The following is a 15,335-nucleotide window of genomic DNA, read 5'->3' as shown; positions in this document are numbered from 1 at the left end:
ATGACCTGCCTGTCATAATGATAGGCATTTCGCTAGCAAATAAATTTTGGGCAGAGCACGATGCATCTTTTCTACTCATGATGAGTAGTGTACTGGTTTGTCAGCAATCCTTCTGGGTAGGCTGAGATGTCACATTACGAAAACAAAAAATAAAACCACCCAACATTATGCACATGGAGATGGAATGACTCATGATTCAAGGCGAAGCTGGAATGCTGTGTGTGCTCGGCATAATTCTGATAGTTTAGGGATATTTGAAGGAAGGTGTTTATTGGCTTCCCGTGGTTTGTTGATTGATTGGGTTTTTGCGTGTGCAAATAAATAGCATTAAACGGCAAGATAAATGAATAAAAATGTATTTATTCCATCTGCCTGTCTCCTTGCGTTAACTGTTGTAACTTTGAGTCTTCTCGTCTGCCTTTGATAGAGACAAACCAAACTTTGTTTAGACTACTGTACTGTGCTGAAATTATTCATATTAGTGAGAAGTTCATGATAGCGATTTCTCCAGCAATACAACAAAGGCACATCACAGTATTGGGGGCGGTGGCGAGGGGATCCCGCGTATTTGCTGCTTATAAATGGTCCATGTGTGTTGATTCTGCAGCTACCTAGGATCTGACAATGGACTTTAAGACTGGAATAAAATCTGTCATTTACCTTAAAGATGTGAAGGCTAGGATCCTAGGACTGGGCTTTTGCAGTAGCTTTAAATATACTAGGAATGAAAAAAATGAGTATCTCTATATTAAGGTAAATGCTAAAGGATTCTCCAACTACCTACCAGGATAGAATAGTTGACTGCAACTACTAACTAAAACAAACAAACAAACAAACAAACAAACAAACAAACAAACAAACAGGCTATTCTTGAACACCTTATGCAATCTGCAATGGCTTCAAGTGCTCTCCTGTTCAGTTCTGCCCTTGAGCATTTAATCTATTGTATTTCCTAGACATGCTCTCTCCCTGAAGATGCTTGGAGATAATGCACAACCTAATTTTACGTGCCTGTTTCAAAATAAAACACAGCTTCCTTTTTAAATAGTAAGACTGTGTACACTCCATGCATTTAAAGCATTTTCCTCCTTCCCAGGAATCCAGCTCATCACAGAACTACAATTTCTAGCACCCTTAACAAACTACCATTCCCAAGATTCGGGGCGGGGGGGGGGATAATGATGCTTAAATTCATGATGTGTATGCAACCTAGGTGAGAGCCTAAATGCAGGTGGTAGATCTCAGTTATTCAGAAAAAGACAACTGCCTTTCCTCAAAGGTGTTACATTGAAGCCACACATGTATTACTGTTACAGATAGGTAGCCGTGTTGGTCTGCCATAGTCAAAATAAAAAAAATCCTTCCAGTAGCACCTTAAAGACCAACTAAGTTAGTTCTTGGTATGAGCTTTCGTGTGTATCTGAAGAAGTGTGCATGCACACGAAAGCTCATACCAAGAACTAACTTAGTTGGTCTTTAAGGTGCTACTGGAAGGATTTTTTTTATGTATTACTGTGATTGCTTGACTAAATACAGTGGTACCTCGGGTTACATACGCTTCAGGTTACATACGCTTCAGGTTACACACTCCACTAAGCCAGAAATAGTGCTTCAGGTTAAGAATTTTGCTTCAGGATAAGAACAGAAATCGGGCTCCGGCGGCACGGTGGCAGCAGGAGGCCCCATTAGCTAAAGTGGTGCTTCAGGTTAAAAACGGTTTCAGGTTAAGTATGGACCTCCGGAACGAATTAAGTACTTAACCCGAGGTACCACTGCATGTGCATTTTTGTAGCCATCAGTGTCACATCAAAGCAGAGAGCGTGGCAACATTTGAAACTTCAGAAGTGACTGTGTCTGCTCTTCCTCCTTCCCCTGGAAGCCTGTACAATGGAACCTCTGGTTAAGAACTTAATTTGTTCCGGAGGTCCGTTCTTAACCTGAAACTGTTCTTAATCTGAAGCACAACTTTAGCTAATGGGGCCTCCCACTGCTGCTGTGCTGCCGCTGCGCAATTTCTGTTCTCATCCTGAAGCAAAGTTCTTAACCCAAGGTACTATTTCTGGGTTAGTGGAATCTGAAACCTGAAGCGTCTGTAACCTGAAGTGTCTGTAACCTGAGGTACCACTGTATGTAGAAACCTTCACCTACCTAAATTGCAACAGCAGCAACAAGAAAGTTCTGCGTGTTCAGAATGATCTCACCAAGCCTTGTAGCCCTGAAATATAGGTGGAGACGCAGGCTGAGAAACTGCTCATAATTCTCTGTTAGCTTTACCACCTAAGATGACTTGACCAGCCTCCACAGCAGTTCATGCCCAGAGAGAGTGTGCTTGCATGCGTGGAATGGTGCTTTCTGGTTAAGTTCAGCTATCAGGATATCTGCTACCAGCTGGTGAGAGCAAGTGATAACTTGTCAGCCGGATGATCAGGAAGCTAAAGCTGGCTTTCTGAGCAGAAATTTGGCAGCGTGGCGGGGGGGGGCGCGCACAAAAACAAAAGCTGCTCCTAAGGTCCGCATAAAACAAGTACTTCCATAATGAAAACGAAGCAGCCTTGTTATTCCGAATGTTCCCTTTCTGCGTTATCACTTGAACTGTTGCTGACTTGGCATTATGCTACGCTATGCAAATCTCTTCCCCCTGAAATTAGCAACATTGATTTACTTTTAGGATGTGCCGTGTGTCCCCGGCTGACATCATTTGTCCTGCGGCGTTGCTGACCTTGTGCAAGGCAGATCTGCTGTATCGTGAGGGACTTTCACGCCGCTGCTCTTTCTGTCCTCCCACGCAGACGTTGCCTTTTGGTCCCCGGTGGATGTGTAGCTTTTAGGTGGAATGCAATAGCACTGCAGCAGAGGCTCTGCAGCGATGGGCTGGAAGAATACGCAGCAGGGCCGTTGCTGCCAAACTAGGTACCGGCTATGGCTCAAATCCTTTGCTCTTGTTTCGTGCTGCCTGAGTCACAGGAATGTACTAGATCGTGCAGCCTTAAACTGCTGAGCTAGGCTAGAAGGAATCTTATGTTAAAAGTTTTTTGTTTTTTTAAAAAATATCACCACCAGATAAACTGAAATCAAATGCTAATTAGAAACAAGGGGAACTTGGGTCTTCCAGATCTATCTATCTATCTATCTATCTATCTATCTATCTATCTATCTATCTATCATCTATCTATCATCTATCTATCATCTATCTATCTATCTATCTATCTATCTATCTATCATCTATATCTATCTATCTATCTATCTATTTATCTTTATTACGGTCCAGAGACCCAACAAATCGTTACAAAGCAATGCACAATTCAGACAGCCTACCTCCAGGTTAAACAAGCATTTTGTTCAGACTTAAAGATAGGGATCATTGGTTCTTGCAACCACTGATAAAAACTTTGCCACTGCTAATGTTCTAGCGTTTGTCTGGTCTTCCAATAGGAACCTGACATAGTGAGCCTCTGGTTTCCCCGGGAAAGGTACCAGCAAGGGTAATATCAGTTCAGCCCTCCCTTGCTCATATTTCGCACAGTGCAGCAAAATATGTTTTATAGAATTGATGTCTTGAGCACACGAGCAAAGTCTGTCCTGGTAGGGAACTCCTCTCAACCTGCCATCCAACACTGCAGAAGGAAAGATGTGTAGTCTGGCTTTGGTGAATAACCTTCAATAATTTGGTACTATCAGGTTTTTAATGTAAGGTGCTAACTTAAAGACATGCCCATATTGTACTCCTACTGCAAGCAGACTACAGACTGCGTGTGATCGAGATCGCAAGTCACTGTGTGTATTATCCCATAATCTTTGCTTTAATGTCTTTAAGGCGCCTTCATAACCCAGGTAATAAAGTTGGGGGGATGACAGACCAACAGAGGTGGCTTTTCTAGCCATGGTTTTCTGCCATTTGCTGACAAACTCTTCATTGGTCAGGTGTTGGTACAAACCCTTCCCTAGATCAAATATTGAAATCCTGAGCCAATGTTTTAGGGCAGCCCACCATGCTTTAGTTGAAATTGGGCATTTACCAGCTTCTAACAGAAGTATGGAGTTGGGGACACAGTTAGGTACCTTGGGTCTTCCTGATGTTGCTGAATTACATCAGCCCAGAAGCATGACCAGTGGCCAGTGATGGCTAGAGTTGTAATTTGGCAACATCTCAAAGACCAAAAGTTCCCTTCCTACGTGCTGCTTTATCAGACTTGCCCTCTACGTGGTTTAAAAGTGGAAACCTTCACAAGTTAAACAATGGATGTTCTTTATTGCTGGGTGTCCATTGAGACAAACCTCGAATTCCTTGGGGCCAGCATTAACTTCAGGAGGTCCTGAACCAGAGAAACTTAATGTGTGAGGGTATGGGCAGATCTATACCACATCTTTGAAGCACATTAAAACATGACTTCCTCAGAATCCTGGGAGCTGTAGTTTGTCAAGAATGCTGATAATGACAGAATCACAGAACTGTAGAGTTAGAAGGGACCTTGAGGGTCATCTAGTTGAACCCTGGCAGTGCAGGAATCTCAACAAAAGCATCCCTGGCAGATGGCCAAGGAAGGAAGAGTCCACAACTTCCCAAGGGAGACCGTTCCACTGTCTCTTACTGTCAGAAAGTTCTTCCCGAAGTGAAGTTTAGTTGGAATCTCTTTTCTTGTAACTTCAAGCCATTGGTCTGAATCCTGCCCTCCAGAGCAGCTCTGTGAGGGTAGTTCCGTGAGAGTAAAACTACAGTTCCCACGATTCTTTGGGGAAAGTGATGTCTTTTAAATGTGCGTTGGATCTGCTTTACATGTTTGGTGTGGATCTGTGCTGGCTGTGGTGGAGGAAAATCACAAGCTCCTCCAGATCTAGAGCAGATAAGAAGTTTTCCATTTCTTTAGTTACTGGTGGTGGTGGGGTACTCAAGTAAGACTTATTGTGCGGGGGCCTGTTTCCTACATTACAGTGGTACCTCTGGTTGCAAACAGGTTCCATTCCAGAGCCCTGTTCGCAACATGAGCAGAACGCAACCTACATTTGCGTGTCTGCGAGTGTGTGGGTCACAATTTGCTGCTTCTGCGCATGCGCGGCTTGTCATTTTGAGCAGCTGCGCATGCGCAAGCTGTGAAACCCAGAAGTAACCCTTTCCAGTACTTCCGGGTCTCCACAGGACGCAACCTGAAAAGACGTAACCTGAACCGAATATAACAAGAGGTATGACTGTACTTTATAGCAGTCTTGGAAATGTCATGGCACTTGCAGTAACTGGGAGCAATAGTCCATCCTGGTTTTCTTTCTTGTTTTGGTTTTTCTTTTTGCAGGTGTACCTGCATGGTGTATGCAGATATTATTGCTGCATTAAAATGTACAAACTATTGTTAGAATGGCATACTAAAAATGAAGAAGTTAAGACGTTTATGATTAAATGGGCTAAAGATTTTGGTCATAGTATTCAATTAGAAGTGTGGGAAAGATTATGTACAAAAACTATTAATTTTACTGCATGTATGACACTTAAGGAAAATTTAATGAAGATGATCTATAGGTGGTATTTGACACCGACCAAACTTGCTAAAATGTATAGGACCCAAGATAAGGTTTGCTGGAAATGTAAGGAAAAGGAAGGGAATTTCTATCACATGTGGTGGACTTGTACTAAGATCAAAGTCTACTGGGATATGATATATAATGAATTGAAAAAGGTATTTAAAAACACTTTTAGTTAAAAAAAACACCAGAGGCTTTTCTATTGGGTATAATAGGAGATGAAATTCCCCAAAAGGACTTAAAGTATGCTACCACTGTGGCGAGGACACTTTTAGCCCAGAAATGGCAGCAGCAGGAACTTACAACGTTGGAAGAATGGCAGACCAATATGATTGAATATGCAGAATTGGCAAAGCTGACAGGGAAAATCCGAAAGCAGTGTGACGAACTGTTTGAAAAGGACTAGAGTAAATTCTTACAATATATGAAGGAACATTGTAAACATTTGAAAACGTTTGCAGGATTGATTTAAAATATTTTGTAATGTTATGATTAGATACCTCTTTACAAATATTTGAGTTGATTTATAAGCATAGAAAGAAGCCAAATAAGGTAATAGAGAAATGCTAAGATGAATGTTAGTATTTATGGAAGCCGGGGAATGGGAGGGGGGAGAGTCGATGCTCTGATTGAACAAAAATGTATGTGATGATAAAATTTCATTTTGAGTGTGCTTAAAAAAAGAGAAAAATTAATAAATATTATTTAAAAATTACATTTTCAAGGTGCACAGGCAAAAAATTCTAGAATGACAACTTAAAAAAGCAACAGCATTTGAAATTGCTTCAAAAAAGAAGGCAGCAAATAAATGTGAGAACCCTGAATTATTCAAAAGAGAATATGTGCAGTTAAGATCTTTACAAAACGCAAGGCAGATTTCTGTATTTATTTTTAAAAAGCAACTTGCAATTACACACTATCCTGGAATTATTAAAAGAAGAAGCATGAAAATGTTCACTTAAACTGCTCTTTGGGGACAGGTACTCTAACTAGGGTGAGAGGATGATACTGAAGCCATGTTATATTTGATCCCCTCTTTTGTCATAGGAGTAGCGATAGATTAGTTACGGTCACCTTCATGTGTCAAAAGTCCTTGCAATGCCATTCCCTTCATCGGTCTCCTCTTTAGTTGCCGAGGTACTTAGACCAACACTGTGTTTTAAAATAAGTAAATAAATGATAAACCACTGAAGTTGTCAGTGGATGTTGCTTCAGGGTTGATGTGATCAAGCGTTGGTTACTCTGGCTGTGCTCCAAGTTTAATAAAGAACATTTAGTTTTCAGGTTATTCTCCTGTACGATACTGCAGGACTCTTCTCTCTCCCTGCCCTCTGATTCTCCCTTCAGTAGATTGCCAACCATTACATTTCTTGCCTGGTTTGTTCTTGGTTAGCATGGGAAAGAGAAGGAACAAGATGCTGGTCAGCTGGGGGTGGCCTGCAGTGGGGCTGGGCAGCTATTTTTCTGCCACTTGGGATGCAAAGATGCTAGGTAGACAACCTCTACGCTGTTCTGCCCACAAGAAGCTGCCCTTTCTTCCTCCTGCAGTACTACAGATGACCGCAAGGTTTATAGATTCAGGTAGGTAGCCACGTTGGTCTGACACAGTCAAAATAAATAAATAAATTGTTCAGTAGCACCTTAGAGACCAACTAAATTTGCTCTGGGCATAAGCTTTCGTGTGCATGCACACCTCTTCAGATACACTGAAACAGAAGTCACCAGACCATTATATATAGTGGGAGGGTGGGGTGGGGTTTTTCTCAGGAGGGTAGTACAGTGGTATCTCGGGTTAAGAACTTAATTTGTTTTGGAGGTCCATTCTTAACCTGAAACTGTTCTTAATCTGAGGTACCACTTTAGCTAATGGGGCCTCCCACTGTGCCACTGGAGCACGATTTCTGTTCTCATCCTGAAGCAAAGTTCTTAACCTGAGGTATTATTTCTGGGTTAGCGGAGTCTGTAACCTGAAGTGTCTGTAACCCGAGGTACCACTGTAGGAGATGGGTGATTGACTCAATGGGTATGGTAAACCTGTTGGCGACTGTTTTTCCTGTAGGACTAATTGGTCGTTAACAGTCGTCAACAGGTTTACCATACCCATTGAGTCAATTACTCATCTCCAACTACCCTCCTGAGAAAAACCCCACCCCACCCTCCCACTATATATAATGGTCTGGTGACTTCTGTTTCAGTGTATCTGAAGAGGTGTGCATGCACACGAAAGCTTATGCTCAGAACAAACTTAGTTGGTCTCTAAGGTGTTACTGGACAATTTTTTTATTTTCTTATTTATTTCGTGAGGTTTATGTTTATTCAGACATGGGGCACTCCAGATCCAAACAGCCTTAAATTCATCCCAGGGAAACTGGTGCTGGTATCTAGAACTGCAGAATTCTTTCCATCTGCCACATATTGCTCACCCTTAGCAAGACAGCTCTTCAGGGCTGAAGGAATTGAAAGCACCTTCTTCTTTGCAACAGGCCTTGCCACAGTCGCAAAGAAAAGCGAAGATGTGGATTGGCACTTAATAAAGCCATATATTTATGCAACTATTATGCTTAACATCAAGCACCAGCCAGCCAACCCTGACTGTAATAACCCATTCTCACGGCGTCTTAATTTCTCACACTCCGATTTCAAGCAGAGCTTTTGTCACCTGGCGGTAGTCTCATTTAGCTTTTCAATTTCAATATGAGAGATAAAGCCCAAGCAATAAGAAATTATTTGTATTCCTTTTAGGTAATTGCGTGGCAAATGTCACCCATTAGCATAGAGGATTAACACTGTTCTCTCTGTATGTATTTCTATTTGCAAGAGTGAGAAAAAACATGATGCTGAATGGACAGGTGCGTATGGATATGGATATGGGATGGTACAGGGATGGGAAAACCTTTTGCGGTCAGAAAGACCACAAAGGTGGGTGGAACAATAGAGGAACTCTTACCTTTATACAGTAGGGTTTACGCGAACTGTGCAAAAATCAGACGTTTCTACAACAGAGATCTCTCCATCTCCATTCAGGCCTGTTTCCAGGCACAATTCAAAGCGCTGGTTATGACTTATAAAGCCCTTTATAGGTTTAGGTCCAAGCTATCTGAAAGACCTTATGAACCTGCCCAGGTTCTGAGATCTTTGTGGGAGGCACTTCTCTTACCCTGCCACCTTCACAGATACGCTTGGTAGGGATGCAGGACAGGGCCTTCTTGGTAGCTGCTCCCAGACTTTGGAACCCTCTCCATGAAGAAGCCAGACTGGCTCCCTCCTTGCTGTCCTCCCACTGGCAGGTGAAGACCTTCTTATTCCAACAGACTTTGGAGAACTGGCTGCTTTCAGTGAAAGGGCTGATGCCATGCTGGTATTTATTATAATTATTTGTCTGTTTTTGAGGGGGGGGGATGAGGAGGAGGAGGCAGAGATTTAATAGAATCATTTTAAAAAAATCATTGCATTTTTTCTACGTTTTTAGCTGTTATTATTTTATCTGTAACCTGCACTGAGTCCATGTCAGGGAACAAGGCTGAGTAGTAGTAGTGATGATGATGATGATGATGATGATGATGATGATAATAATAATAATAATAGACATCAGGGGAAGGGGTTATGTATATTGTTAAATATAATCCATTTCATTGACAAAAAGAATAGATTACATGGGAAAGTAGCTGGAATCGACACCCACAGGATTAATTTTTCATTTCTAGCTATTGCAAATAGTTGTTTTGACTGAGATGCATTATAATGATGCTAAATCCTGCTCTTAACCTTGACTTTCGGTTTCCATGTGCAAAGCATTCTGCAAACTAAATCGGTAGCACTTGAAACAGGAAAGAAAACATGGGAATAGCCATCATTTTAAGCACTGCAATCTTTCTTAACCAAGAAAAGTTTTAACAGTCTCCAATTTTGAATATCCTGTTTTTATGGGGGGGGGGGTCAAAGTTTTGCCTCTTAAACTGTTTCAAATCATAATAATCAGTTCTAAACATTTTTAGCTGCAATTTAAGGTTTGATCATTCCTGTTGCTCTCTCTGTGTTTTAAGAGAGATGCTTAGGCAAAATGTTTCTGACTTGGCAAATAAATCTCTAAGCGACTAGCCAATTCAGTATGTTTCTGGCAGGGCACCTCTCAAATTACTGAAGGAAGCAGCAGACCAACTCCAACAAGATTTACCATTGACTGTAACATGTCTCACTTTCAGATTAGTACGTCCTGATTCTGCAAATGTTTCTATAACTATTCTGGAAAGAAGAGCTGATAGTGAACACCCTTGATTTATTCTCCTGTGCAGGCAGACTTGAGGTGAATATAGCTGGGCAATAACTGCTAAAAAAAACAACTGTCTCCAAAGTAATCTTAGAAGGAAGTTCCATTCAAACTGTTCAAAAGCTTTGTTGTTGTTTAGTCGTTTACTCGTGTCCGACTCTTCGTGACCCCATGGACCAGAGCACGCCAGGCACTCCTGTCTTCCACTGCCTCCCACAGTTTGGTCAAACTCATGCTGGTAGCTTTGAGAACACTGTCCAACCATCTCGTCCTCTGTCGTCCCCTTCTTCTTGTGCCCTCCATCTTTCCCAGCATCAGGGTCTTTTCCAGGGAGTCTTCTCTTCTCATGAGGTGGCCAAAGTATTGGAGCCACAGCTTCACGATCTGTCCTTCCAGTGAGCACTCCGGACTGATTTCCTTAAAAATGGATAGGTTTGATCTTCTTGCAGTCCATGGGACTCTCAAGAGTCTCCTCCAGCACCATAATTCAAAAGCATCAATTCTTCGGCGATCAGTCTTCTTTATGGTCCAGCTCTCACTTCCACACATCACTACTGGGAAAACCATGGCTTTAACTATACGGGCCTTTGTCGGCAAGGTGATGTCTCTGCTTTTTAAGATGCTGTCTATGTTTGCCATTGCCTTTCTCCCAAGGAGCAGGCGTCTTTTAATTTCGTGACTGCTGTCACCACCTGCAGTGATCATGGAGCCCAAAAGCTTGAAGATGTCTAATTGGATTAGAAGCATTTAGGATTTAGTTTGGGGGCACCATGATAGACCACATTCAGTGCCCTCCTGACTGAATTGCTGGATGGGCATAAAGACCATTATTTACACATTTCAGAATGAACTGATTAAATCTTGTTAGTCATCATTATCAAGAAAATGGTTTTCTCACTTAACGTTGCTGCCAAAAAAGATCTATACATCATGATTTATCAACATAAACAGGCTGCACAAGTTCATTGATTGAGGGTCCTTATCTGGTTTGGGCGCATCAACGTGTCTGGATTGCTTCCAAGAAGCAGGAATAACACTTCCATCCAGGATAGAATTAAGCAGAAGTGAAAGATGAGGGACTCAGATATCTGCTAAATGTCCGTAAACTCTTAAGTTAGACCATCATTACTCAGCATTTTACCATTTTAAGGTGTGTGGGGGTTATTGTTTTTTGGAAAAATTCAGCATCAACTTCTTCAGCTAAAATGGTCAGATTCAGATCACCTTGATGCTCTGCTTTTAGAGCTGTTCTGGTCCAGCTCCATGTCATCAAGTGATATAATTAGATTGTCTAAAGAAGCCCAGTATACACTATCGCCCGCTTTGGAAGTTTTCCTTGAAATCCATTGTGAGTGTGGATTTCATGCATAGAATGCCTTTTGAAACCTCTAAAGCTATGGTCTCGTGCTTTTTTCCTTGCCTTGCATAAATCCTTTACAGGAAGATATTCTGATTCTGTTGATTATTAAGCCTGATGGTGACAAAAGTGTATTTCTGGCTTGCAAACAAAATCATGATGCTTAAGAACAATCACCATCACCAATCCTGGCACAACTGTACTGGCTTAGTTTCCAGGTGCAATTCAAAGTGCTGGTGTGGACTTATAAAGCCTTACATGGCTCAGGACCTCAATACCTTAAGGATTGCCTCTCCTCATATGAACTGACCTGGACCTGAACTGACTTGTCACCTGAAGCCTTTCTCTATGTCCCTCCCTCCTAGAGAGGTTTGGAGGGTGGCAACAAGAGAACGGGGCCTTTTCTATGGTGGCTCTCCAATTGTGGAATGCTCACCCCAGAGAGGCTCGCCTGGCACCATCATTACGTGTCTTTAGATGCCAGGCAAAAACATTCCTCTTTACCCAGGCCTATGGCTATTAAATAACCTACGGCCTGTGAAAGTGTGGGGGAGAGGACTGCTGTTATAATAACTACTTTATTATTAGGCTGTGCTGTCAGTATGCTTTTTATTATGTTTCTGTCATGTTCTGTAATGTGTTTTTAAAGTTGTACACCACCCTGGGAGCTTTTGATAAATGGTGGCATATAAATGGAATTAATAATAATTTTAAAAATCACTCCATCCTTGCTTCCTTCAAGGAAAGGCATTCTACGCTGGGAATTAAAGTCTCATATCAGAGCTCCTTCTGGCTTATCAGTTCCACCTGGATTTATCTTGTTTTGCTTTTCTTTGTCTGCAGAAAGTGAGTGAGAAGGTTGGTGGAGCAGAAGGAACCAAGCTAGATGAGGATTTCAAGGAAATGGAAAGGGTAAGTCTGAAAGACTGCTATTACATATTTCATATTATTTCAGCAATGCCTGATATTAAAGCACTGTTGCAATTAGGGCCAAAATGTATAGTTGATTAATCATTTGGAACAATTGATTAAAAACCTTTTGAATGTTATTTTAAAAATGTGCCTCTATTTTCAACCAAGAAATAAAAATAACGGGTGGGCGGATCCTAATTCAATTAATGTAGGGTTCTTCATGTATGGCTGGGCAGCGTTTACACATTTGGAGATTTCCCATGACATCTTTTTCTGGCAAGTGTTCTTACTTAACTCAAAACCAAAAATGCTGCTAGACAGGCTACTGCTTACAAGACGAGTGTTTGGTAGCAGCCCACCAAGACCATGTGGTTTTGATGCTCTCTTTACAAGTAAGGAGTAATGCAGTCATCAAGTAGGACAAACTGCCATTGCAAACCTGTACACACATTGTGTGAACTTGAGCATGTGCAAGGAGAAATTTAAATCATTTGGAGAGAGGAAAGGAAATCAGGTTTATGCTTCACCATAAAAGGAATCCAAAGAATTCTCTTGACACAAGAACCAGAAGAGTAAGCTTGCATGGCAATGCTGCAATTCAAAGCTTATCCCGGTTCATGTCTGTTTGAAGTGATGTTTAGGAAGCTCTCTTTATCAACAGGCCTGTGGTTGTAGATCTAAAGTAGCCCAAATCATATGCACAGACACTGACATGTTTTACTTTAGAAAAAATTATTAAAGCACCGTTGCAATTAGGGCCAAAATGTATAGTTGATTAATCATTTGGAACAATTGATTAAAAACCTTTTGAATGTTATTTTTAAAATGTGCCTCTGATTAATTGATTGCACAGGCAGCAGATTTCAAGGGGCAAATTTCATTTTTTGGAAAGTTTGTTTAAGAACAAGCTTTTACAAAGCCACAAATGACAGGCACCATTTTAGCGGGGGAGGGTGTCTCTTTTAAGATGGTGCTTGTTGTGATTTGTGCGTGCTCCATCTGGAAACCAACTCTGCCTAATAATAATAATAATAATAATAATAATAATAATAATAATATATTATTTGTACCCTGCCCATCTGGCTGGGTTTCCCCAGCCACTCTGGGCAGCTTCCAACAAAGATTAAAAATACATTAAAATGTCACACATTAAAAACTACCCAGAAGAGGTAGTTGCCTTCAGATGTCTTCTAAATGTCAGGTAGTTGTTTATCTCTTTGACATCTGGTGGGAGGGCATTCCGCAGGGTGGGCGCCACTACCGAGAAGGCCCTCTGCCTGGTTCCCTGTAGCTTTGCTTCTTGCAGTGAGGGAACTGCCAGAAGGCCCTTGGCACTGGACCTCAGTGTCCGGGCAGAACGATGGGGGTGGAGACGCTCCTTCTACTGGGCCGAGGCCGTTTAGGGCTTTAAAGGTCAACACCAACACTTTGAATTGTGCTTGGAAACATACTGGGAACCAATGATAGTTGACTTCAGAATGATAGTTGACTTCATCTTTGTTGTTGTTATTAACATTTATACATTTTGGAGACTGAATTCAAAAGGACTTAACCTTGGAACAGGCATGCATAGGACTGCATTGCTAGTAATTCAGGCGGCAATCTCGTACCTTCCTAAGGATAAGCCCCATTGAAATGAATGGGACATATATAGAGGTTTTAAACCCCTACTACTAATTGACGTTGATGGCTTTAATCAAATGTTGGACCTAGTTACGATAAAACAATTGGCACACTGTGTAGGAAACCAGGTATTCAAATGACACCCAGTGTCTTCTTACCGCTGAATTTGGAAGATACTATTACTTTTATCTTGTCATATGCCGCCATATCACAGGTGAATAAAAGGATTAAGAAAGAAAGCTCCAGTGCCCCAATCTGGCAGGAGAGATTGAATATTTTGCATGGCCTCTGGTCTTTCTTTCATACCCATTGCAGTTGCCAATATAAATGTGCTTCTTGGCACACATTCCCATCCACAACATGATGCTGATCTGAGCCCTGTTGGAAGGGCTAGATGCTACTTTTGATGTGAACAGACAACGTTTGGATTGGAGCCCAATTTTCAGCAGCTTCAACAACACTTATTTTGCCTTCCAATGAAATTTGTGTTGATCTACTTTTGCTTTGTGCTTTAAGCCCATGACTCATTAGGGAAAATGGATAAAGGCAGAGAATTGAATGATAACCTAAAAGCGGAAGATGGGCAGCCAGACGAAAGCTAGATCCTTGCATATGCTTGTTCTATTTTCTTTGGACATCTACATGCCGTTTTAATGATTGGTGGGCTGTTGAGTGTTCACTGCAGTGAAGGAAGATTACTAGGTCTGTGTTTGCTCTGATGAACACCTGTGCCAGAAACATGGAAGGGAGGAGGAAGTGGCAAAGGCAGCGAGACATCTATAAATGCTTCCTCCTGCAAAGGAACAAGCAGGCCAGGTGCACTCGGGCTGTACCAGTGGGTTGTCCCAATATTCTAGCAGAATGACACCAACTGTTCCTAATAAAAGGGTTGCTCGTTCATGATCACTAGGAGGCAGGTTTTGCCTGTGTCTTGCAGTGGTGATTTTGGAGACCTGCTTCCAGGGCCTGTCATTAGCCCCATCCAATCATTCAAAGCATTGTGGGAGGGTGGCATGACAGTAGCAGTGAAGAAATTCTGGAACAGAAGGCAAGGAAAATATTCCGGGGAGAGGGGTGGAAGAGGGATAATTTCATGTCCCTTCGTGTGATACTGGATCTCCCCATCTAGGTCCCACTTTAAAAAGAATGAAAATATTCAATAGTTTGTTAAAAATATATATATACCTATTTCCTTAAAACTACATAACAGATTAGGGATGTGGGTAGCACTGTGGGTTAAACCACAGAGCCTAGGGCTTGCTGATCAGAAGGTCAGCAGTTCAAATCCCCGCCACGGGGTGAGCTCCCATTGCTCGGTCCCTGCTCCTGCCAATCTAGCATCAAAGTGCAAGTAGATAAATAAGTACCACTCCAGCAGGAAGGTAAACGGCATTTCCGTGCACTGCTCTGGTTTGCCAGAAGTGGCTTAGTCATGCTGGCCACATGACCCGGAAGCTGTACGCCAGCTCCTTTGGCCAGTAAAGCGAGATGAGCACTGCGACCCAAGTCATCTGCAACTGGACCTAACGGTCAGGGGTCCCTTTACCTTTACCGGGTTGACCAGGAAAGGTAGGTGGAGCAATGGAAGCATTTCCGTGCGCTGCTTCGGTTTCTCCAGAAGCAGCTTAGTCATGCTGACCACATGACCCGGAAGCTGTACGCCGG

At 42.0% G+C, this 15,335-nt stretch overlaps 1 protein-coding gene across 3 annotated transcripts in view; it reads left to right on the top strand.

Moving 5' to 3' along the window:
* The window catches only part of SH3GL2 (SH3 domain containing GRB2 like 2, endophilin A1), an 86,471-nt gene that overhangs the window by 51,521 nt on the left and 19,615 nt on the right, over positions 1-15,335 (top strand). For all 3 annotated transcript variants that reach the window (XM_083482340.1, XM_083482339.1, XM_083482338.1), the window contains one exon: positions 11,979-12,047. In XM_083482340.1, the coding sequence (XP_083338466.1) occupies positions 12,022-12,047 (26 nt within the window). In that variant the 5' untranslated portion in view covers positions 11,979-12,021. The remainder of the gene's footprint in view (positions 1-11,978; positions 12,048-15,335) is intronic.

This window comes from Podarcis liolepis (genome assembly GCF_965112155.1).
Source record: "Podarcis liolepis genome assembly, chromosome: 17".
In the NCBI taxonomy this organism is placed as follows: domain Eukaryota; kingdom Metazoa; phylum Chordata; class Lepidosauria; order Squamata; family Lacertidae; genus Podarcis; species Podarcis liolepis.
Note: the sequence above shows the minus strand (reverse complement) of the source record. Positions and strands in the feature narration are given on the sequence as shown.